At 34.7% G+C, this 26,017-nt stretch overlaps 1 protein-coding gene across 4 annotated transcripts in view; it reads right to left on the minus strand.

The window, feature by feature from the left end:
- DIAPH3 (diaphanous related formin 3) overlaps window positions 1-26,017 on the minus strand; it is a 517,599-nt gene that overhangs the window by 183,201 nt on the left and 308,381 nt on the right. For all 4 annotated transcript variants that reach the window (XM_004603995.2, XM_055141227.1, XM_055141217.1 and 1 more), the window contains 2 exons: window positions 9,916-10,040; window positions 2,818-2,982 (listed from right to left, as the gene is read on the minus strand). In XM_004603995.2, coding sequence (XP_004604052.1) covers window positions 2,818-2,982; window positions 9,916-10,040 — 290 coding nt within the window. The remainder of the gene's footprint in view (window positions 1-2,817; window positions 2,983-9,915; window positions 10,041-26,017) is intronic.

Consider the following 26,017-nt stretch of genomic DNA (forward strand, 5'->3'; position numbering starts at 1 on the left):
GTTACCTTAGAGGGTAACATTCTGTGACTCACCAAAACGCTACACATGCACTTAAGATGTAAGGCTTACTTACACACGTAAAGCACCTAGTAGAGTCTAGAAAGAAGCAAGCATTACAGTAATGGCAGTTATTTTTGGTTTTGTCCTGTTGAAGATGGTAACAAAAATAAAATTTAATGTAACTACACAATAAACTTTCTCCCCATTACTTGGGGGAGTTTATCAAGAGTTCTAAGTCGAAGGTAGCCCCATGAAAATATTACATAGTAGAGATGGCTGAAAACATATTCCCAGCTGAAAACTCCCAACTAGAAAAGGTGTGATATAAACTACTCTGCTGCTGAATAGCTCTTCTGCAAAAGAAGCTACAGATTATCAAACTTTTTATCCCTGCTCTGTCTGGAGCTGAGCAGTAAGTAGTCTGGAGTATATGTTCTTTCTTTAGCTATGTATTGTAAAAGATGGGAAGACGGGAAGACACAGAACTTATGTAAATTAGCTATGAGAGCTAGCACTGGTGACAGTGAGAAACCGCATGGGTCAATCTATGCTATAGGAAGGAGCTTTGAATAAAAATAACCTAACTTTAGTTGCACAGGCTCAAATATTGGGCAATTCACAAATATTTGTGAATATAATTATAGGCAAACTAAGCTTTAATAATAGAAGTGGCCATTTAAAAAATTGGGGTGGGGCGCTTAAGTTTAGGTGAGTCCCACTGAAAGTATAACTCAACTCTGTATGACTGAGAATCTGGAGCCAGATCCCTCAAGTTAGCTTAGTTTTATCACTTGCTAGTTATAGTAACAGGCAAGCCACAATCTCACTAAGCCTCAGTTTTTCTCATCTGTAAGAACAGTACCACCATTATGCACACTGTAGCTGGTCATTGTCAAGCTTAAATGAATGATGAAAGTGTCTGAGAGCTGAGGGTCACTGTGAATTTAACTAAGGAAGGCTGTCATTTTTGTAGATGGGAAACTCAGCAGGGGCTGGAGAGATAGCACAACAGTAAGGCCGTTGCCTTTTACGCAGCTGACCCATGTTCGATTCCTCTGCCCCTCTCGGAGAGCCGGCAAGCTACCGAGAATATCCCACCCACACAGCAGAGCCTGGCAAGCTCCCCGTGGTGTATTGGATATGCCAAAAACAGTAACAATAAATCTCACAATGAGAGATATTACTGGCGCCCGCTCAAACAAATCAATGAGCAACAGGATGACAGTGACAGTGACAGGGAAACTCAGCAAATTTAACTGTCATGTGTAATGCCATGAACCATACCAGAGACCAAAATGAACTAGATAGATAGAAAGTCTTTCAGAACAAAATGAAGTGTGGACAAAGATCAGAAAGGTGAGTCCAGGAAACACAGAGGTAAATACAGAGGGCGAGCTATAGATACAGGTAACAGCAAATTACCTGACTCTGAGAGAGAAAGGTTTGTAGAAAAAATTGCCATGGTAGGGGAAAGGTTTAGAACACGGACAATGATTTCAACATCTATGAAATACAAAATAAACTCACTATGTTCTAAAATTTGATCATTTATGGACAGGAATATACAAAATAAACATATTTTATTAAGTACTTCTATCTGTTGTATAATGGTCCAGAAGGGACCTTCATCACAGCACTCAAGTTCACCTAGTGCTGAAATCTCCTGACTAACTCAAGTTAATTGGAATGAATAGATGAGTTATGTTTTAATAGTAATCTAAGAGATCAGAAGACAAAGACAATATGCTTGTCATTAGTTTTTGGTAACACTGAAACCATGATCTTTGAAAAGATTAAACTTCATGCAGTACGACATATGCACCAAATGAAAGAAATGAATCATTTTTGTGCAAGACTCACAAACATCATATAAGCACTTTTAATTTATGTTTATTTTAAACAAAAAATATGGTTAAAAAAGTTGTCACTAAAAATTATTTACATAAGTTATTTTTTTTCTTTCTGGGTCACACCCAGCGATGCTCAGGGGTTACTCAAAACCAAATAATTATAAATAGTCCGAAGTTTTCCTGAACTTTAAAACATCTGGCTCTTTAAATCTAACCTTCATTTCTTTTATACTTTAAAACTTTTTTAATTCCCACAAACATTTGCTGAAATAGAGAAATTACTTACCCATCTATTAAGAATAATGTAATTTTTCCTTGTAGAAATGTATCACCAGTTTCCCTAGAGAGGCAACAATGCTTTCTCACTTTTAATATGTGTGTGTATTTTTTTCCACATCTAATCAGCTAATACTTTTCAAAAGATCTTTTTAATGCCTAAATGAAAGGATTCCACATCAAAGACCTGACCTCCCTATTAAAGTATCTAAAAGAAACCCTAGGAATATAAAATGCATTCAAAGGCAAATCACAGGTAGCTTATTGTACAATGCATTAAGAAAAGAAAAGGGAGAAAAAAGCTTCATAAGAGCTGCACAGAATTTGGTAAAATTATACCACAAAAAATACAAATTGATCTTAAGTATAAAGAAACAAATTCCTAGCCAAAAACTTATTACAAAAGTACTCTGTAATCAACCAGGAGGGGAGTCTTGACGAAAAACTTCAGAATATGTCACTTTTTCAATCAAAATTTCTGATTACAGCTTAATGTTGGGAAGGGCAAAAAGAGAACAAACCATACATTTTTCAATAGATTTAAAATCTAGAAATTGGAAAGCTAACTTTTAAAATCAGAAAAAGGTAGGTTTTAGTACTGCAACGAGTGTAATGAGATCATGAAATAAAAGTAATCATAGATGATTGACAAAAATGCTTTTTGAAACATAAATGAAAAATTTTAACATACCATGAATGTGGTTCTGAAGTTATTCAAGTCAGTTAAAAACTCTTCCACGGACACCTTCTTCGCATCAATGGCATAATATCCCATTGCACTCTGGTATAACTTCTCCATGTTCTTATGCAACTTGGAAAGTTTCTCATATTGTTCTTTTGCAGCAATAACAAAGCTGTATATATTATAGTTAAGACATTTTCTCTTTTTTTTTGATGCAGTGCTAAACAGTATAACCACAGCGCACAGCTCTAAAGTTCAGAAATTCTGAAATTTACAGAGACACCAGACACAGAACATTGTAAATCCAATAACTTAATTTGTTAGTAACTGTTCCACATCTCCCAAGCTTCAAAAATTGTTAACTGTCTTACAGCTCGGTGTGCATAACCTGATTGATTATCTAGTCAGGGTCTTAAATTCTTAATTGACTCTAGCAAAATCACCCCAAAATTTAACTATTAATGTTCTGATTTTATACTTTAAAGACATTATAAATCCAATATATCTGTATTGTAAATTCTTCTAGGCATTGCATGATTTAGGACAGTGGTTACACCACAAATAGACATGCTTTTTATCATTAATTTATTACACTGATTTAAACACTCTGAGACTAGGAAATCTTAATGTGAATGGGCTGGCATGGTAAAAAACATTTTTTAAACAGAATTTCCTTTGTAGTGGGACAAATTGCTAGTGCAACACAGTAATGTTTTTTAAAATACCAAACCACTCTTAAAAGTGTTTTAAGCATAACAGTTATCTCTAAAAAATATTCTAAAATACAAAATTGAACTTACTAAATTCATTTTTATTGTCTCTAATGCAAGAGGACACTTAGTAGCATATTTTAAAAGTAAGCCAGTAAATAAGAATAAGTACATTCAGATGGGATCAGAGTGGAACAGAGATAAAGGAAAGAGAAAGGAAAATGGGCAGAGAAAGGGGAAGAGGAGGAGGAAAGAAGAGGAGAGGAGAAGAGGAGAGGAGGGGAGGGGAGGGGAGGAGAGGAGAGGGAAGGAGAGGAGAGGAAGGGAAAAAAAGGGAAAATGGAAAAAAGGGAAAAGGGGGGAAGGGAAAAGGAAAAAAAAGGAAAAAGAAAAAAAAAGGGGGAAAGGAAAAGAAAGGAACTAACCTTTATCCATGTAGTTCCTATTGTAGTTTACCTATTGCCATTCTTTGCTGAGAATAGGGTGGTTTTTATTTTTTATTTTTGCTTTACCCTGAACTATGCTCTGCTGCGTGTGTGTGTGTGTGTGTGTGTGTGTGTGTGTGTGTTTAATATTTTAGAAGAATACATTAGGAACAATAGGGATGCTGGATTCTAAAGCAAGGACTGATTTGTTGGAGCTAAATTTTAAAATCTCTTATCTTTCTATGGCTCCGTTTACATTAATCTGAATGAATAGTAAAATTCCTCCTTACTCTTTCTAGAATCTAGATAATAATACCAGTAGTTCATTCATTTGTATGTAGTACCATTTTAATTCTTGGATGAGCCATAAAGATTCTGTATAATTATCCAAGTCATAAAACCATAAGAAATTATTACATTATAGTCACATGTGACAGATTTCTATACACTGACTTGCGAACTATCCATATTCATGAAATGACATGTTAAATTTGCATAAGTTTATATAAATATAAATCACATTTGAAATGCATTCAAAAACTATCATTAAATGGAATATATTGTGATTCATCTGTAAAATGAAATAATCTATCCTTCAGTTTTCTGGTAATTTAGAATCAAGACAGGGTTAGATATTTAATCTATAGAACCTAGCATAAAACTATTTATGGTCTCTGGAGACTAAAACCAGATGGATAATTTACAATATCTTTAACTCCTAACTAAAAGAGTAATTGTTGTCTGCCTAACTTCTCTAAACCTACCAATCAATGCTTTATTCTACAACAAAATCTTCTTTTCTCATCTCTAGAAGTATTTCTCAAACTGGGGGACATTGACACCCAGGAGATGATTAGATATTCAACAAGTTTTGATTTATTTCACTCACTTGATATAAATCAATGTGTTCTTTCAAAATAAAATCTTAAAATAGCAGTTACTACTATTGATCAAAATAATCTCTCTTTGGTCAAAAGAATGTTTTAGTCAGAAACAAGTGGATTAAATACCCTGATACACTGATTATATCTAATCACCTGTAACTACATTGTGCCAACTTATTTCATCCTTGAGTCATCATTTTTAAACTTTGGTGGAAAGGGTCTTCTCAGAGTGAGTCACTGTCATCCCGTTGCTCATCAATTTGTTCAAGCGGGCACCAGTAACATCTCTATTGTGAGACTTGTTGTTACTGTTTTTGGCATATCAAAAATGCCACGGGTAGCTTGCCAGGCTCTGCTGTGCAGGCAAGATACTCTCGGTAGCTTGCTGGGAGCCCGGGTTCAGAGTGAGTAAAAGAATAGAATTTGTATTCACAAAACTATATATGTAAGAATAAAGAAAAACAATTTTAATGTAAAGAACTAATAGAGTCCCTGAAAAGTTATTTTTCTTGCAAACAGATCATATTACTTTGGTGGCTGTTTCTAATTATATGATCCTATAGTTGCTCTTTTACTGTCTCTATCTTTGTTGTAAGGTTTGGAATTTAATATCAACAATTAAATATGACTAAATTAACTTCAATATTTGGAAATATGGATGTTTTCAATAGAAACTTGTTAAATAGATTAAAATTAAGTTTTGTTGTCTAAGAATGTATCAATTTTTTATGTATTAATGAAAACTGATAAAATATCAGTCATCTACCTGAACAATACCTAGTAAAATGGCACAATTTTATGAAATTTGCTTGAAACATAAAAGCTAAAAGCCAAATCACTTTTACACATAGTCTTCATTTACTCTATGTCCTATTGTCATTAATGCACTTCACCCAATGGATATGTCTAGTGCTTCTATAGCCCAATTTTCTGCCCAGCTTCAACTTACCCTAAGTGTGAACTACTTTTTACAGCATCTCTTCTCTGACTGGAGTCCCCAGGAAATCATCCAGTTATCTAATAAATACTCAAGAAGTCTACACTTCCAGGCACTAAGAAAACAATAGCTAATAAGATAGCAAACATTTTTTTAATTCAATGTTCATTCTAAGATGTGGTAAGATGCTATTTTAAAAAAGAAATGTACTATATCTTAAGATGGCCAAAAGCATGAAAAAATAATAGTCTGAGATATAGAGAGTGAGGAGGTTTTTCAGAATGGGAAAGTCCTGGATAAGAAGGTTAACATTTCATATGTTTCTCTCTTGTGATTTACGTCCTAACAGAAGTTCAGTTAAACAATTCTGTGCTGTATGTATGTACAGTAAGAATAAGTAAAATCTAAGTCATTGTAGGAATTCATTGGGATAGTTTTGCAACGATTCAAATTTTTCAAAAATACTTAAAATAGTGCTACAGAGTGGTACCATAGTGAAGCTGCAGAGGATTTTAGGACCTTAACACAGAAGAGAGTTTACAAAACTGTCAGGCAAGTTTTGACAAATACCAAAACACATAAATATCTAACAAATTATTTTTCTAAGACATTTAGGAGAAGGGATAAGAAGAGAAGAATATAGTAAGGCAAATGCACATGCAAAGGAGAATTGCAAGGACACTCTAGGATCTATTTGTTATTTCCGGTAAAGTAAATAATCTATATTTTAAAGGTCAAAAGAAAGAAACAGCCTCTGCATGACAAATTCTGGCATTTCTCTAATTTTCTCACTGTTAACAAATTAATATAAACATTTCACAAATAACAGTTTGAACGTAATTTATTCTTAGGTGTTAAGGATCAAACCAGGTCTCCAGTACGCAAGCAAGTCTGTCACTGAGCGATTTCCCTTGTCCTGCATATAACTGTTAAAAATAGTACCTCAAATTCAGTACATTCATTTTTTTCACGCAAATATTAAGTGATTTATTTCAGTTTTATTTTTAATTAGATCTAGCAATTGTAAATTAATATAAAAATTACTAAAATGTCTTGTGATAATAAGAATTGGGCATCTTTTTCAAAGAATATATTAAATGCATGAAATGCTAAAAAATGAGCATGAAATGGAAAAATAAATATACAATATGCTATGATTGAATTCTAAAAGTGAAATTTCAAATAACAAAATTGGATCATTTAATTTTAAAAAAAAGAATTAAATAGTTCACTAAATCATGCTTAAGTATCCTAATAAAAATGCATTCATTACAATCTAATACAAAGTTTCACTCAGAATTGGTCAATGAACCAAGCATTTGATATGTTTCGACTAATAAGCATGAAAACTTGAAAAAAACTTTGAGTATTAATAACAAACTTCAAGTACATTCTATTCTTTGCACATTTTAGTTTTCAGATTCTTTGACTCTCTAAAACCTCAGAAGCTCACAATTTGCCATTTTAATAAGATCCATAAGTGCATCTAATATTCAGAATCTGACTTGTTGTCAGTCCTAATTAAAGTAAACAAAGCTTTGCAATGAATGAATTTAATTACTTTGAAACTAGTATGTCTAAGATGAAAAGCAAACGAGTGCAATCTAATCTCAGCAAAGAATATTTATGATTATAAGCTTTGTCAATAGCAAAGTGCACCAACTGTTCATATATCTGACTTCCAAGAGATACATGAATGCTAATCAGTTCATTAGAGTCTTCTAGGTTGTGATATTTAGCGACAGGATGTAGTAGCTTTCTTGTCCATGGAGTATAATTGTACTCAGAATGAAAAATTGTTTCCAACAAAGCATCATCCTTCCTGTTTCTGATTTCCTGCTGGCTGCATTTTATGAGCTGCATACCTTTCAAGAGGCCAATATCATTCAGCATTTTGTGACATACAAAATACAAGTACGGATAGGTCCTGAGACTGTCTCCTGAGCAGGAGTCTATAACCTTTACTCTAAGCACAGAATTCTTTTTAGGTTTTATGTTCCAAAAGCCTGCGATGCACAATTAGTATAAACAGCATATTATTAGAAATGGAACACAAGCAAAACCTTTTCAAAAATCGTTTCTACCTATAGGGAATAATAATAAGTACTTCAATGAACAATACTCAATGATTAAAATAAACTATCACAAATGAATATTTTAATATGATAAAAATGATTCAGGAGGAAAAAAGCTACGAATAATAGAATGACTATAACTTTGTTACAACAAATTTAGTTTAAAAATGAATACTCTGACAAATGAGAAGGTACTACAAAAATAGTTTCTGATAAATAAATAGACTAGATATTTAGTCTTAAAATAACAGCCTTTTCTAGTGAAAAGATAAAAGCACCCTGCCTAATGAAAGAAGAAACTGGATGGGTAGGAGAGATACGGAAGGAAACAAACAAATTAGCTGGGATTGATTGTTGCTGGAGTGCATTTTTATGGTATTTCCCAAAAGAGACAGTGAAGAAATTTAAAATTGAACTAATTCACAATTAAGCTGAAAGCATGTACAATAAAAAATCTATGACAAGACAAATAATAATTTTATGATTTGCTAAATCTCAGGGGAAGGGTAACAGAAAGAGGAAATGTAGTTATTTTATTTAAAGTATTTCAATTTGAAATAATAAAAGATATCTATTTGTAAGAGTATATAGAAGTGGGCTACACTGTCTTACAGAATTCTGAAGTCCAAGTGAGGTTCTAATGATGCAGAGTTGTTATGGTTTATTATAGAAGAAAAAAAGTCAGTCTATTTTAAAAGAATGGTAGGCAAACCAACATTAATTACAAGATATTAAAAAAAGAATTGAAAGTACTTCAATTACTCATTAAAGATTAAATCACAAAGTTAGATAAACCACATATTGGAATTCAAAAGAAATCTAAAATTAAGTAGGACACAAATTTCATGCTATTAATTAAAAATACACAGCTATGTTTGTATTATGTACACTTACTGGTTGGGCTCACATCTGACAGTGAGTAGTGGTTACCTCTGGAAGTTTTTGGAGAAGCACAGAATTCTGGGGTGCCTGCATTTAAAGCATGCCGTCTATTCTTCTACATTCTCTCCCTGGCCCTGAACTCACATATTTGCTCACACATATGCATACACAGACATTTTTCCATTTCATTCAGGGTTTTGAAAACCCCAATACTGATTGTGGCTAACTAAATTTTTTAGTTTGGAACTTTAGGATAAGTCTAAAGGAACTACAAAGGTTTCTAGAATATGATCCAGTTTTTAATCTATACTGAAGGAGAACAGAATATGTTACTCCCAAATGCACTACATGGGCAGGTGGATTATTTTGAGCTGAAGGCAATCAAGAGCTGTGCTTAGCTGCCTACAATCATGATGATGAGAGGGGTGGTGGGTGGGGGGCAGGGACGGAGGGCAGAAAGACAATTATGAGAGCACATTTTAAAAAAACTTGAACTGACTTATCTTCATGGCAAAGCAAACATCTGAACATCTGAAAGGCAAATATGTGCTCGACTCACATTCCTGATTGCCCTCCTCCAGTCTGAAGGTTCAAATCAACCACACTTTTTAGCTGAGGGTGCCATAAAGGCCTCAATTGCCTGACTTACCATTGAGTCTCACTCATATCTTTCACCTCCTAAATTTTGTTTAGGACAAAATTAATTTTTCCTCACGTGAATCTGTTTTCTGTTATCAGATCAGCCAAAGAATTTAGAAGGGAAAATAGTCTCTCCTCTATAATAGGAACTTTGAATTTTAGTTGACTACTGGAAACATCGTTTCCCAAATCTGTTTCTGGTTCTTCAAACATCTGAAAAGTAACTTAATAACACTAATGACACTATTTTGCCAAAAAAAATAAAAGTCTTCAAATAATTTTTATATCCTTTAATTCATCAGCAACATCAGAAGACAGGAAGAGAAAAAGATGAAAGAAAATATTAACCAAATTGATTTAAAAAAAAAATCCTTGAAATCAGCAGAAAGCTAATGTGAATTATTCATGATAAATAAAAACTGGTAAGTTTCCTTGAAACAAGCTAAGGTTCAATTATCCATGATTTGATGATGTGTAATAGATTGTTATGCAAAAATATTAAAATTAATAAATTACTATTCTAGTTGACTTATTATTTCGACATCAAAAGGATATAGACATCTTTGTCACAAACTTATCATGCAAGTCCTCAGGAGGGGGAAAGGTTTCCAAATCTTTCTCAAGCTGTTGAAGCTGCCTTCCCATCTGCTTCAAATTCTTTTCCAGCGTTTCTACAGAGACTAAAAGAAACTATATTGAATGTCTTGAAAGAACAAAATTATAATTATATGAAATATATAATATATAAAATACTCTAGAAACAAAACATCTGTAAAACAAAAAAGAAAACACTATCATAATAACATAAGAAGATAAGTGGAACATCTTTTTCAAATTCAGAAAATTTTTAATCCAGGAAAAATATTAATATCTTTAAAACTAAGATGATTTTTTTTCATTGTTGGGGAGAGGAAATGAACAGACACTTCTCTGAACAAGATCAATGGATGGCCAACAGAAACAGGAAAAACAACTCATCGTCACTGATTAGGGAAGTCAAAGTCAAGACAACAACGAGATATAATCTTACACAATAAAGAATACCAAATATCAGAAATCCTGGGAACAATCTCTGCTGGTGGGAATGAGGTAAAAAAAGGTACCCTCATACACTGATAGAGGGAATGCTGTCTGGCCCAACCTCAATGGAAAACAACATGAAGAGTACTCAGTAAATTCAGAATTGAGCTTCATACGAACCAACAGTTCTACTTTTGGATAATTCACCACAGGACAGAAAAACATTCATTCCAAAGAATGTATGCACACCATTACTCATTGCAGCACTGAGTATAGCAGATTTGGAATCAACCAAGATATTCAATGACAGATAACTAAATTAATATGTGGTATATATACATACACAATGAAGCACTACACAGCTATAAGGAATGGTGAAATGATGCAATTCGCAGCAACATGGATGGAACTGAAAGACATCGTGTTAAATAAAGGAAGCCAGAAGAAGGATGAACACAGGATGATATTACTTATATATGGTATTTAGAATAACTGGATGACAGAATACAATGTTTTAAAAGGGGGGGAGGGTTGCTCTGATCAGCCTTGGCCCCTGAGTATAGGAAGGAGAAAGGGTGAAGGAGAGTGGGAGAAGTGGGCAAAAAAGACAGATGAAAAGCAACAGGGACCACATCAGGGAATTTCAGATACAAAAGGGTGGTGTTAAGGAATGAGAGTACTAAATATCCAAACCACAGAATCAACGACACTGGCTGTTAAAGAAACCAAACTTTAACAACCAAACTTTGATAGGTGCCTGTCAAGAGTGCAGGTTAGAGGGGTAAGGGAAAGGTGGATGGGTGACAGAGGAACCTAGAAACATTGGTAAAGGGAAGGTGACACTAGTGGTGGGATCGGTGCTGTAATATTCTATTGCCTAAAACTATTCTATACGTCTAAAACTCAACTATGCAAAACATTTTTTTTAATTTTGGAATGCTTTTTATTTATTTTATAAATTTTTATTAAAAACGCCAGGATTCACAAAGTCGTTCCTCATGCAGTTGTTTCAAGCCTTTAGTGTTCCAACAGCACCAGTGTGATCTTCCTTCCACCAATATCCTGAGTTTCCTCCCAATCCAATCCCCTGGGCACATAACAAATGTACTTAGCATTTCTTATTGCAACAAAACTTTAAGAACTAGGAAATATAATGAACTTTGGTTTTTAAGTTGTTATTCTAACATTATTTGATAAAACTATAACATATTTGTTGTTACCATAAATAGCATTTTATACAACATTTAGTAAGTTCACTGATTTAATTCTTCAAGGACACATAGTAGCATTTGTGGACATTTGTTCTGACAATGAGACCATTGTGACTTTTGATTCCCACTAAAGCAAAGCCTTTCCGAAGTGATATTGGCAGATAGTTTCTCCAGTTTTTTTTTTCTTGCTACATGTCTCCCTACCTTCTATGATCCTAAACAATAACTTAGATAATAGAAAAGCTAAAAACCCTCCTATCACGATAGTATTCTGTGTCAATCAAACTCAAATCCCAAGATCTTCCTATGCACTGCTCATAATGGTAATACATTTCATAGGTGATAATTTTTCACATTTGTATCAGTTCGTGGATTAGTCAGGACATCTATTTGATGAAACCTATGGCGTTTCATTTATCCTTATTTCCAAAGTAGATTTATTTGAATACACTATTCAGATGACAAAACTAGAGCTGAGTGGACAATGTCAATGTCAGAGAAGCATGGTGAAGCTACAACCTGAACGGAAACTGTTCGATTCCTGACTTCATTGTAAAAAACTTCACTATAGAAATTAAATACCAAAGTTACTTTTATTTTTAGGGCTCTTATCTGCAACTTTAACTACACAAATAAAACTGTACTAGCATGATGTTTTTGTTATTAGTGCATATTCTTGCCTAGTAAAATCACAAATAATCCACCTAGAGCTTAATTCAGGATAATATACCAACACATTATGAATGAGTGTATGGCAGAATGTCTATTTAATCATCTTTTTTTAAAAGGATATCTATTGTCAAAACATGCCATTAAACCAAAACACATACCTAAAACATTACAATTTAGTCTTTTGGTTCAAATTATTGTGGCACATATCATATTTGGTAAATATCTAAAGAAACAGTAAAATACAATAAACATGAGGCAAACACTGAAAGGGATCACAGTTCTTGAAAAGGATCACAATTGTTTTCTTGACACCAAATAATGTAATTATTTAAAAGCTAGTTTATATAATATGGTAGCAACAGTGTTAAAGGTTAGATTATATACAAAGTCACAGTGCACTAGTTCGGAAATTCAATGACCCTCCACCATTGTCCTTTATCCTCTAGTCCCATCTTCATTCTGTCCCTCTGCTCATTGCACTGTTTAAGATGTTTTATAAACCAAGTCCAAGATTTGCCCGTGTTCAATACTGCCTACATTCTTGTTCGGTGTCTCAATATAATTTTCTAGGATAACTCACAGAATCCAAAAAAGCAATGTACTTGCTTTTGCAGTTTTATTATGAAGGACAGACCAAACACATGCATTGCAAAAAATAGAAGGCAGAAGGGGGAAATGGGGAACAGAACTGCCATGCTGTCTCTGGGCTCACTATCCTCAGAGCATGCTGATCTGTTCATCTACACAGACGATTCTGTATCCTGATTTCAGAGTTCACGTTGAAGTGCTATTATACAGGCAGGATGACATTTGATTATGAACCATTAGTGATGAGGACTTCAATTGCCGGTCCCTCACCCAGCAAGAAGTTCGAAGGTGGACTATTACTTTTAGTCCTTTATCACAGGTCTGATCTTGCTGGTAACAAGCTCCTTCCCACCACACTGAATGCAATAGCTGTCATCCTCAGAGCTGTATGATAGTCCTGAGTGCTCTCAGATCAGGACAGCTGCTTATAAATGATAAAGAGCCCATTCTTCTCCATTGGATGAGTGCTGGAGGTTTTGATGAACAAGGGACAGGGACTAGCTCTTTTTGAAGTGCTGGATTTGGCTTACTAATATTTTATTGAGGATCTGCATTGGATGTCCTTAAGAGACACAGATCTATAGGTTTCCACTCTTACGATGTCTCTGTCTGCTTTTGCTATCAGGGAACCCTGCGACAGTGGTGGAGGGAAGCAGACACAGTGATGGAGGGTGGGATGTTCTGTTTTATATATGAAACCCTATCACAGTAACAATTTTGATAGCATGGGGAGAGGCAAGGAGAGGAGTGGAGGGTGGGGAGGGGAAGGGACGGGAGTGGAGGGAAATGGTACTTGCAGCTCTTTTGAGACATTTTCAAGTCTGTGTTAGCCACCAGATCAGGACATGTATCCTACAGGTGTGATTTGAAGTACCTTCTCACTGGCTTGATTTCCATATCAGAAAAATGGGAATTGTACCTAATACTTTTACCTCATGATGTTGCACAGAGAATTGAAAGATATTCCATGGGATGACTTTTTAATGCAGTGCATGAAAGAATGTATATCTTAGAATTCATTAAAAAGCCGAGAGCTTAAAATAAGTATTAGACTCGAAGAAAACCAGTATCATACTCTTAATCTTATCAGGAACAATGCTGTGGAAGTCAGACTTTAAATAGCAATTGATGATTTTAAGATTAAAAATTAGTGACGCTTGGAAACATATTCAAACATGTAAGATCAATATTATAAACAGGAAGAAGCCTGTAGCTACTTCACAGACGAAAATCCCGCTAAGCCATGACTTGTGCCTCAGCTGCAGAGTCCGGTTACGCTATTTGGCCATTATAGTTGGGAAGATTTAAAAGTCTAATCGACCAAATTTTTAATGTTCATTTTTAAAAATAAAGTTCAAAGCACACTTCGAGGAAAGAAGACATGGCCCAAGTTTTGCTAAAGAAATATAAAGTTTAGAGTTACCCATGTAATGCGTAAAGCTAAAGTGTATTTAAGAATTCCTTTGGTGTATTTTTCAGCAATTATGTTTTCACAGATAGTTCTTTCATATATCTTCTAACAATTTTAGTCACACTCTTCACAAGTTTCAAGTTCTTTAAGGTCACTGACTGTATTATTTTGTATTCAAAATCCCCGTTAGAGAAGCAGTTCTAAATTGTACACCCTCAAAGATGTGTTAATTTACTGGTGCCTCTAGATGTGACCTGTGCATGGATTTTATCTCTCAAGATCTGTCACATTGCTTGACCAAGAAATTAATCTTTTTTAAGTTCCTTTTCATAATTTGGAAGAAAATATAACCAGCATTAAACAGAGTTGAATAGATTATTTTAAGGTAATTTCTACTTTTGTATTTTTTCTCAGCTAATATTTAATCAGATGAAATATCTCTGGGTCAATTCAGACATCATATGCCTTTGCCCCAATCCACTGCTCATCTGTAATCTTCACACCTCTGCAGGCACACAAAAGAATAAGAATTGTTATGGTGCTAGAAACATGCCTGCCGTAACTTTTTCTTCTCCTGCAACTCTCAAATCCAAACAATCATGATGTCTCTAGAATTTCATTTAACAAAAAGAACCCAATCCTTTGCCTGAATGCTTGAGTCGCTAGAATTCTTACCTCATTCCCATTCTGTTCTTCTCTTCTTTTCATCCAATATGTACTCTACACTCTATGTTAATATTTTCAACATAAGAGACATTCCCGGTCTGCTTAACACTTGATCAGGATATGACAGCTTCTGAGTGTCACATACAATCTGTCTTGGTTGTATTTCATCAACAATTGTGTTCTCCAAGCAGTATCCTGCTTTCAATGTCCTCCACAGCCCATCTCTCCTCACCATTCACACCTTATGCTGGAAGAAATCTGTGTAGTTGCTTTACCCCTTTCTGCCCAACTTATTCATTTTCTTGCTTTAGAATAAGCAGCAAACTGCCTTATGAGGTAATCGCCTACCCATATTACCAGGAAATTATCTCAATATTTTCAATCACTACACTTATCTTTTGCATGCTTCCTTTACCAACTAGAATTCCTTAAGATACTATATTAATTTTCACCTTTAAATGTTCAATTACCTAAAAGTCTACACACACACACACACACACACACACACACACACACACACACTTGCTGAAAGAATGTATTTTGAATTTAACTTTAACCTTTCATTATGCAAAATTTAGAAATAAAAGGGGAAAGTGCAGCAGATTATATATCTAAAATCTTTAAAAATCTAAGATAGGTTTCTCTCCACATGCTTTTAAATTAAGATAATTTATACACTAGGGATGTATAAAGCAGCTTTGAATGAAAGTTACAATAACAACTTTACAAATATTTGTTTAAAGCTATAAAAAAATACAGGCTTTCTGTAATACAATGTCCTCTATGATTTGCTATGTTAAGATTGCAAATAAGAAACTGCAATTTGCATACATGTAAGTAAATCTCTGAAGGAATAATTCTCAGAAGTTAGAAAGAAAGTACAATGGGTAAGGTGCTTGCCTTGACCATAGCTGGGTTCAATTCCCAGCACCCCATCTGGTTGCCCAAGACATGCCAGGAGTGATACCTGCGTGTAGATAGGAGTTACCCTTCAGCACCACTAGGTGTGGAATAAAAATAAAAAATATATATATAAGCAATACTTGTCTGTATCTCTCCAAAATGTACTCATTAATACATAACAAACTTACTTAAAATTGTCTCATTTATCCTTACACTTCACGGAACACTCCAAGAAAACTGATTTCTTTAAAGGATGCTTAAACAATAACTTATTCCCATAAAACAATATAAGCATTCAAGCTAAATTAACCTCCCTGTGCTCATAAACACAATTGTTTTATGAAGGAAACTAGCAACTATAGCATTTTAGGAGTTCAACAAAATGACTTTCCTCCTACAATTTTAACAATAAAGGTATTTTGTTAAGCCGTAAGAATATTATGTGAATGTGAGCTAAAAAAATTGGATGGATAAGAACAACAAAAACCTCAGGAGAATTAAAATAATCCTAACATCAAGTAAATATAAAACAAAATCTTTAAGGTCTATGGTATTATAAACCCCAAGAAAAATGATGAAAAAGTAAAAATCTGAAGCAAGATTAGTTTAAAAAAGTGCAAATTCCAAAGAAATTTTGTCTTCCCAATAGGCAAAGGTGAAGTAAAAGCAATATAGCTGAAGAGTCAGTCTTCTTCTTCTTCTTCTTCTTTTTTTTTTTCCTTTTTGGGTCACACCCAGCGATGCAAAGGGGTTACTCCTGGCTCATGCACTTAGGAATTATTCCTGGTGGTGCTCAGTGGACCATAAGGAATGCTGGGAATCGAACCTGGGCCAGCCTCCTGCAAGGCAAACGCCCTACCTGCTGTGCTATCTATCACTCCAGCCCCAGGGAGGCCAGTCTTCTTTGCTTGCATTCCACTGTTCAGTTTTTATTTCTTCTTGATGGAGCCTCATATATTAATAACTTAAATTACCTAATTGGTTTGCTATCCTATGGGCAATAAGTCTCCACCCCCCCACTCCCACCCCTAATCATCAAACTGCAAACAAGTGCCTGTACTGTTACAGTCTGTGAAGCGGGAAGGAAGAAGGCAGCAGAGGAAGCCATAAGCACAGCCAATGAAAGGGCTCTAGAACATTTTGTTCATTTCCCCAGTTCTGGGGATGAAGATACAGCCTTGATCTCTTTCCAACCATGAAGATGTTAAAGGCAAACAGCTTTTTTAAAAAAGGAAAGCAATATTATTAGAAGACTATTTTATTTTTAAAAATTAAAAAGCATATTTAGCAACAAGAAAATTCCTTTCTACAAATAAAATGATTTGTGTGACAAATGATGATAAATTTTAAAAATATGACAAATTTTAAATAAAAGAATGTGATAAATTTTAAATAAAAGTGACCTACCATAAAGATACTTGTGACAGCATTCAAAATGACCCTTTAAGATAAAAGTTTTGAATGCCTGTATAGGGGTGAGGGACGTCACTGATTCTGAACATGTCCCAGGGAAAATATTAAGAGCTTGACTAACAAATCTGAGATGTTTTATTGGAGACCTAGTGACTTCTGGACTGCTCATCGCTGGAACTGAAAACTTTTCATCATTTATGTCCAGGTAAATCTCTTCCCTAAAATTTAATTGCCTTTGGGGCATCTTCTCTTAGTACAAATTTAACATTTTCTTTTCTTGGCTTTTTGGGTCACACCCGCCAATGCTTGGGCGATACTCCTTGCTCTGCACACTCAGGAATTACTCCTGGCGATGCTCAGGGGACCATATGGGATGCTGGGAATTGAACCTGTGTTGGCCACTTGCAAGGCAAATGCCCCACCCGCTGTGCTATCGCTCCAGCCCCCAAATATAACATTTTCAAGTTGGAACTTATCCAGTCCCTTGATCAAATCCTAAATTTCAGTAAATGATTGTTGTGGATACTTCTTCTCATAGACTACACATCCAGTCAGGGGAAATCCTATTGGTTCTACCTGCCAATCTATTCATTGTTTATATAGCACTTAGCACCCTCACAAACTTCTGGTTCATGGTAGCATCATTTCTCCTTCCAGTTCATATGTCTGTATTCATCTGCTGTCACTACTTTTGTAGTTGTTTGTATCTATATGTTTGTCTCTTCCCAACATGAAAGTCAAAACTTTCCTCTCCAAAATTTTCTTTGGAAATGCAAGCCACGTGCCACCATTCTGCTTAACACCCTTCCCAGGCTTCCATTCTCGGAATAAAGGATGCTTGGTAGTCACAAGCAGCTAAGGGGGACACTGAATGATGCCTTCCTCAGGGTCTCCAAAAGGAACCAATCCTGAGCCAGCTCAAGACCTCTGGATCCTTTGGTATAAGAGAATAAATGCCTACTTTTTAAAGTCACCTAGCAGGTGACAGTTGTGGCAGCTCTAGGACACTAATGTAACAAAATCTACTAGTTGGGGATTTTGCAAGCTTCATAGACACCTGGGCCTCTGACAAGCAACCAGCAATTCTATCTGCAACATATGATCATGCTTTAACACCCAGTCAAGTACATGTGAACCCGATGAGCAATACGACTCAGGAGATTGCTAGAAATGCACTCGTTTTCATCCTCAGCTTAGGTTTCTTTGCAGTAAATACATTTGGTGTGTTAAGTGACCCTAAAGGATGTTCTCATTATGAAATTTTCTTTTCACTAGCTTCCTTGTAATTTCCTATTTAATGATGCAGAGCTGAGGTAGTCAGATTGCTTCAGGGCAAGCAGTGGAAGAGAGCTTAAAGACTTTCCTTGTCACTGTTGATACTGTCCTGCCACTTGATGTTAGCTATGGCTCTCAGGTGACACTGATAGAACTGCTTAAGTCGCTGTTTCAAATCTGTAGCTGGCCAAAAATCTGCAAACTCCGTAAACTGTTAGTTTCTTGAAAAGATTAATGCTGTATTGATGCCACTTTCAGTCTGCTAACCTCCGAAAAGATATAAAGGTTTTCCTGATGTGGTTTTCTTCTTCATCATCATCTATCAGCCCCGGCAGCAGCAGATTCAGTAAAGGTTCTTTGCTCAGTATCTGAAAAACCAATCTTCAGCGGCAAGCAGTTGCTCCAGACCCAAAGTTCTTCAATGTCAGTCCACAAAATCCTAACTCCTTCTAGGGATTTCGGTGATGTTCTTTGTATAATTCATTCTGCTGCTCCTCAAAAGAATTTATATTTGCAAAATAAAATATAGCAACACAAATAAGTCTCTAATTTAAACTTCTGATGGCCACTTAATACAATCACTGGAATTAAAAGGACAGGATTTAAGTAAAATGTTGCTTATCAGATAAAGTAAATATGTATCTTTTTTGCAGTAAATTATGTGTACTGTACACTATAATTTTCATTTTTCCTGAATTATTTCATGAATACACAGTTGTATTTTATCATACTGTTCATGCTAAAAGTGTGGAATGGCCAAGAGTAAAGTTTTACACATATAGCATATTAACTAAGTATATGGAAGTTGAAATATGAAGTATTTTTAAACATAACCTTTCATTACATTTAATTTGTGATATATTAAAATCAATTTATAATTCCTAAATATATTATGTATTTGCAATGCGTTAAATTAGGGCAAGATAGAACCATATAGGAATTAATATTAACTCTCCAGACATGACTTATTCTAACTTTCCTCACCAGAACTACAATCAGATGACGCCAAATGTTTTCAGAGGTGATGGTGGAGTAATTCTCAGGACCAAGACTGTGAGGGTCTCAGACATGTGAAGTGTGCATAACCCCTGAGTTATGCTCCCAGCCCATCAACAACAATTTTTATTAATTTCCACAAAATAGAGAAAAAATTAAAACTACTTATACTTTCTCAGTCCTTTTGTGAAACTAACGATGAATAACTTATTGTGCTACTCACCATTATCTGCTACTTGCTTATAATAAAAATATAATTCTAATAGCAAAACATTTTACATAATTCAACCCATACGTGGGAATACTATAAGTATAAGACTAAACAAATAAACGGTATACTTTAGCATTTTGAAAAAGCATTCTAAAAGAAAATATATGAGATGCCAGAGAGTTAAGTCTTAATATAACTGTGAATATTCAGAATATATTTATTTATAATTCCTCAATATTTCCTAATACATGTACTAATTTGCATGTCATGTCTAATCAAAAAAGGAATTGAGGCATACTTGTAATTATTTAAAATCATGATAATTCATGGTTTGCACAAAAATCTTAGGTATACCAAAACTAATTACTTGTGAATATTCATAATAGCAGGCCTGTAACAATTTCTTTAGCTGATCAGTATTTTTTTTTTTAATTTCAATTAGCTATTTTATTCTCCAACCCCCCAAATCAAGCCAAATAAGTCTAAAATGACAGTTGTTTTCCAGGTCGGTCATCATAAAGTATCACAAGTGAGTGGCTAAAACAACAGAAATCTCTTTTCTCACATTTCTAGAATCAATGGTCAAGCACCTCATGGTTTGGTGTCTTTTAAGGCTTTACTGCTTGGTCTAGTGACAGCCACATTCTTACTCTGCCTTCACATAGGCAATCCTCTATGCGTGCACCTAGGGTTCCTTTGTGTCCAAATCCCCTCTTCCTCATTGGATACAAGTCGTTCTGGATTAGAGTACACTCTAATGGCCTCTTTTAACTTAATCATCTCACTGAAAGCCTTTTCCCACATGCAAACCCATTATGAGATTAGAGGCTAGATGAAAGGCTTCCACGTAATTCAGCCCATAGCAAAATATTATGTTGTGTTCTTCACTGGAAACTCAATGAAACCAATATCCTACATGGTTGTCTTCTCTAAATAAATCATTATTAAGCCCCTAAAGAATAATAATGTATCCAATCAAATTACTTCATTATATTGGCAGAAATGAACACTACTATGTATTTTTATAAAATTAGAATATCCCTATTCTATCTGAAATAAATGAATTATTAATCCATAAAATTTAAGAGGCCTCAACCTCTTAAATTTTTGAAATAAGTGAATTATTAATCCATAAAAATTAAGAGGCCTCAATCTACAACCTCCAAAGACATAACAGTCCCATCTAATATAGTGGTAATCACGCTAATACTGCTGCTTACATATTTTATTTACTTATAAACTTAAAACATAAAATGCAACTGAATTAGTAACTAATACTGAATATTCAAATTTTTTATTAACTACATTTTAATTGGCATCTTTGGAAGACTGTAACATAAGGAGGTTAATGGAAGCCTTTGAAAATACTTTCTGTTTGTGATAGCAGATGAATGTAAAATTTTCAAACACTATGCAGTTTCCAGGTGGCAGCCACCTGGAAATTAAGTCTTCTAAGTGTTCACAGTAGGTGAATAAAAGATAAACATTTGGTATTTAGTAAGACATTTATCATAAATTGTTGGAAAGTCATGAAAAATTAGGAATCAGGAGATGTATTTGAGTAGATAAATATATAGGTCAGGCCATGGAATTACTAGCTAAAGCAAATAAACAGTCCTAAAAAAGTTTATAATATGGAGGGGGGAAATAAAATAAAAGCTATCAAAAATACTACTGTAAACTAAAAATGAGGATGTGGAAAAGTGACAAAAATTATAAGTGGCTAATTATTAAATCAACTCCAATAATATACTAAACATTAACCTTTCAAAAGCAAATTTTATTCCCAAGAGTTTGTGGAATAGATTACAGAAGAACTTCTTAGTTGTTTTGAATTTTCTGGAAAACCTAAGGCATATTTTTAAAGGAAGAGTACAATACAAAAAAATTAGCATCAGAAATAAGCACCTGAGGCTGGAGAGATAGCACAGCGGGTAGGGCGTTTTGCCTTGCATCCGGCCGACCCGGGTTCAAATCCCAGCATCCCATATGGTCCCCTGAGCACGGCCAGGGGTAATTCCTGAGTGCAGAGCCAGGAGTAACCCCTGTGCATCGCCAGATGTGACCCAAAAGAAAAAAAAAAAAAAAGAAGCACCAAAAGGAAGATGACATCAATGGATAAAGAAGAAAAGTAGACTATTTATTCTAGGAAATACTGGCCACTTCCCATACACTGTACTCAAAATATACCACCTAGATCTCTGCAAAAAGACTACAAAGAAGACTACAAAGAGATGGAGCAAATAAGACAAAGAAAATGAGTTGAAACAGAAGCCAAAAAAAGGGGGGGAAATGACTTCTTCAGACACTTAAAATTGCGGGAGGGAAGGTAAATTTTATAATAAGCAATAGCCACATTTTATGGCATTATAATGTCCATAGTGAGATACAGCAGGTGAGAAAAAGTAAAAAAGTAAACTGCTAAACATGCAAGTGTGGACTCAGAAGGGAAGTCAAGAGAGCAAATTTTAATTCATTTCTCTGATATTATTCAAGCCTTAAGGAACTAAAGAAATTGCCTAAGAAAAAACCCTCTAAGGGAGAACCAAAGAAGGGTACAGCTTTAGGCTAATAATACTCAGTAATAATAATTAGGCTTCCGATAATAATTGCTAAGTGACAGCAATAATTATCATGTAATAACAATTATTAGGGTTTGTAATAATAATTAGGCTAATGATACTTAAAGTAATAATACTCTAACAACAACAGAGTTACACACCCTTGGAGGAAAAAAGAAAAGAATTTTATTTTGTTTGGCTCTTTCTTTTTGCTAGGGAAGGGGGGACACCAGAAGTGTTGATGGGTTACTCTGGGCTCTGCACTCAGGAACCACTCCAGGGAGCATACAAGGGACCATGTGGAATGCCAGAGGTTGAACCTGGGTCCTGTGCAAAGGAAATGCCTTTCCCGATGTACTGTCTCTCCACCCCTAAATGAAAGAATTTTAAGTTGGAGGAAGGGAGACGCCAGTAGACACCAAAGCCAGGTAGATGTGAATACGGAAGACTGAGCCACACTAAGACAAATTATCTTGAACCAAGGGCAAGATCAGAGAGTTTCTGGACCAGAGTAAGCACAAATATGCTCATGCTAAAGAATGATTAATAAGAATAATTTGAACAGGGAACTTCGGATATTCAGAGATGACTTTCTAAGAAATAATAATGAAAAGACATTTATGGTGAACCTATGACAGTGCTGACTAAGAGGAAGCAGAACAGGGCGATGCTGTAAACTGACCTTGGTTTATTTGAATATAGTCCAAACAACATCAGAGAACCAAAAATTGTTTTTTTCATATTGGACACTAACTGATAAAATTCCACTTCAATTTAATAATGAAAACAGGTTATTATGAAATTATCAATACAATTTCTATAGGTGAGAGTCAACCAAATTTTCCAACTGTTTAAACAAGTGAAAATTGTACTCCGTCTTTAGAAGTCCAGAAAGAAAGATTACAATGGCATACAGAGATGCAATAACAACCCAAAACAATTCCGAGGAAATACAACAGAAAAGCTGGAAGCCATTATCTCTCAGAAAAGCAGCAACCCTAATGAAGTAGATATTTTGAAATTGTCATAAGAGTAAGCTCATTAGTTGCAATGAAAGTCCCCCCTGCCGATCCAGGAGCACCTAATGACCAGGATTTGTTATGTCTCAAAAACAAAGGTACTTTTTAATTCATGTGATAGCTCACTGAGGAGAATTCAAATACAAAAACTTTTAAATGATGATAGATAAGAGCACTGAAATTCCCATAGTAAACACAGACTTACTTCATCCCAAACATTACATTCATCTAGAATCTCATTCATTAATAGGGTTATGTAATCATAAAAAGAAATTGTGCTCAACAATCACCTGCACTATACAGAAAAATAATTTCAGTGATGGCTTTTCTATTTCAAAGAAGTTGGCTGCCCCCTGCGAGACACATTAGCAGTATCTGCTGACCCAGACACATATGCAAGCCCCCTAACTAACAGATGGAAACGAGAGCCCGGAGGGCCCCCGAGTGCCCCACAGGTACATGGAAAGAGAAAACAGATAATCTAATTACCAATTTAGCACTCTGCAAGCCCTTATGAAAGCTAAATATATTTTAAGGCAAAATATTATCATATTTATACAGAATTTGAGCTACAATCAAACACATACTGAAAAGCTAAATACATAGCAACAATTTCTAAAAAAATAAGTCCCATAATAGAAAACAAGAAATGAAGAACTATGTTCCAGCTTACTGTTCAGTTTCAGGTATAATAGGAAAGATGAAGAATTGGTCAGGAATGTAAGTTCTATTATCCAAAAAGTTTGCCCTGATTTAAATCTATTAAACCTAATGTTGACAAATCTATTAATGAAACATTTTTGCCAAAAATTAAAAAAAAAACCTTTCAGTGTACTGTTAAGCTCTTTACAACACTGCTTTAAAAAATATATACATATACAAAAATATATATATGTACACACAAAAATATATACATATGTGTATACACATACACACACATATATATGTATGTATATATATATATATATATATATATATATATAAACTATTGTTCCTTTTCATTTTCTTGGTCATACCCAGTAGAGTGCTTAGGATTCACTCCTGGTACTAGTTTTAGGTATCATACCTGTCAGGGTTTGGAGAAACATATGTGGTGCTGGGGATAGAATCTACATGGGCTGTGAACAAAGCAAGTGCCCTAAACGCTGTACTATCTCTCTGGTTCCTTTATACAACAATTTGCATCTACTCTTTCGTTGCTTACCAAGTTTAATGCTCATCAAGGACATACACTTTCATTTCTTTTTCATCATATTTATTCAAATATTTTTAAATTTCAGAAATCTTATTTTAGGAAAGTAGCATTTCTTGCTATCGTTCCAGCAGGTAGGGCATTTGCCTTGCATGTGGCTGACCTGGGTTCGATTCCTCCGTCCCTCTCAGAGACCGTGGCAAGCTACCAAGACTATCCTGTCCGCATGCCAGAGCCTGGCAAGCTACCCGTGGCATATTCGATATGCCAAAAACAGTAACAAGTCTCACAATGGAGATGTTACTGGTGCCCGCTCAAGCAAATTGATGAACAATAGGGCATCAGTACTACAGTGCTACAGCATTTCTTGAGCTATTGGACCCACATTTAAACACTAATTTATATATTTAGAAAACCTAGAATAGCAAGTATTAAAAAACAATTTCCCTGTGTTCTTCTGCCCTATCTCAGACTTTATGTGAGAATACATTTTTGATAATTTGTTCCTTTTTATATCCCAATAAATCACATATGCATATGTGGATGTTATTTAAAAAAAAATACCAGTGACATTTTAGAGTAGCAAAGAGTGAGTAAAGTAAATCCATTATCATTAGAACAGTGGGAAGCAGAAATAAAAATTAAAGTTAAAAGCTTATTTCTGGTCAAAAAAAAAAATCAAACTAGTTATTTCCAACCCTCACTCTCCTCCATCCTCAAGTGCATAGTGTCTAAGGTATACACGTCCAGGAAACTTACATCTCAAGGGAAGAGTCAAAGGATATCTCATCCAATTATAGGACTCTTTGATAAGTAAAGTGCTACAATTCCCATTTAAAAATATGACACAATTTGAGGTGCTAGAGAGTGATATCTTAAAATTTAAGTTGGAATATTTACTTTAAAAGTATTCTTCATGAAGCTGACAAATCATCATTTTTAGGAGGAAAGTTTAAAGATTATAAACATATCTGACAATACAAATGACCAGTGGTTCACACAAAAATAAAAGATATTTCATCATTTCAAGTGAGTTGTCTCTCAAAATATATATTCATTTATTTCTATTTTTTAATGTAAATGCATACTTATAAATTGGCATTAGCAGACAAGTTTCTTCTGTTCCCCAAACAACCAAGTTATATATAACTTAAAACTCAGTTCTTCAAAAAATAAAAAATAAATAAATAACCTTCCTGTAATCTTTTATAAGCTCATCTAAGGTCACACCAAGCACTCAACGGAGGACATCTGAAATTTGGAAAAATCACAAAACAATGAAATCTCAAGAAATTTATCTCTGCAGGGACAACGAAAGTAGGCTCCATCAGCAAAGTGGACAGAGGCATTAAACAATTATATAATGCAATGATTCAAAATTATTTCAATTAAACTGCAAAATTAAAACCCAAGCAACACTGGGTAAGCTGACTGACGGTTGCACTGGGTTCTCAAATACCGGGTGCCATGGATGACTGGCCATCAGGGAACACCATTGCAGAGCTGGCCTAGTAGGCAA

Source organism: Sorex araneus, chromosome 1 (assembly GCF_027595985.1).
Source record: "Sorex araneus isolate mSorAra2 chromosome 1, mSorAra2.pri, whole genome shotgun sequence".
NCBI lineage: Eukaryota > Metazoa > Chordata > Mammalia > Eulipotyphla > Soricidae > Sorex > Sorex araneus.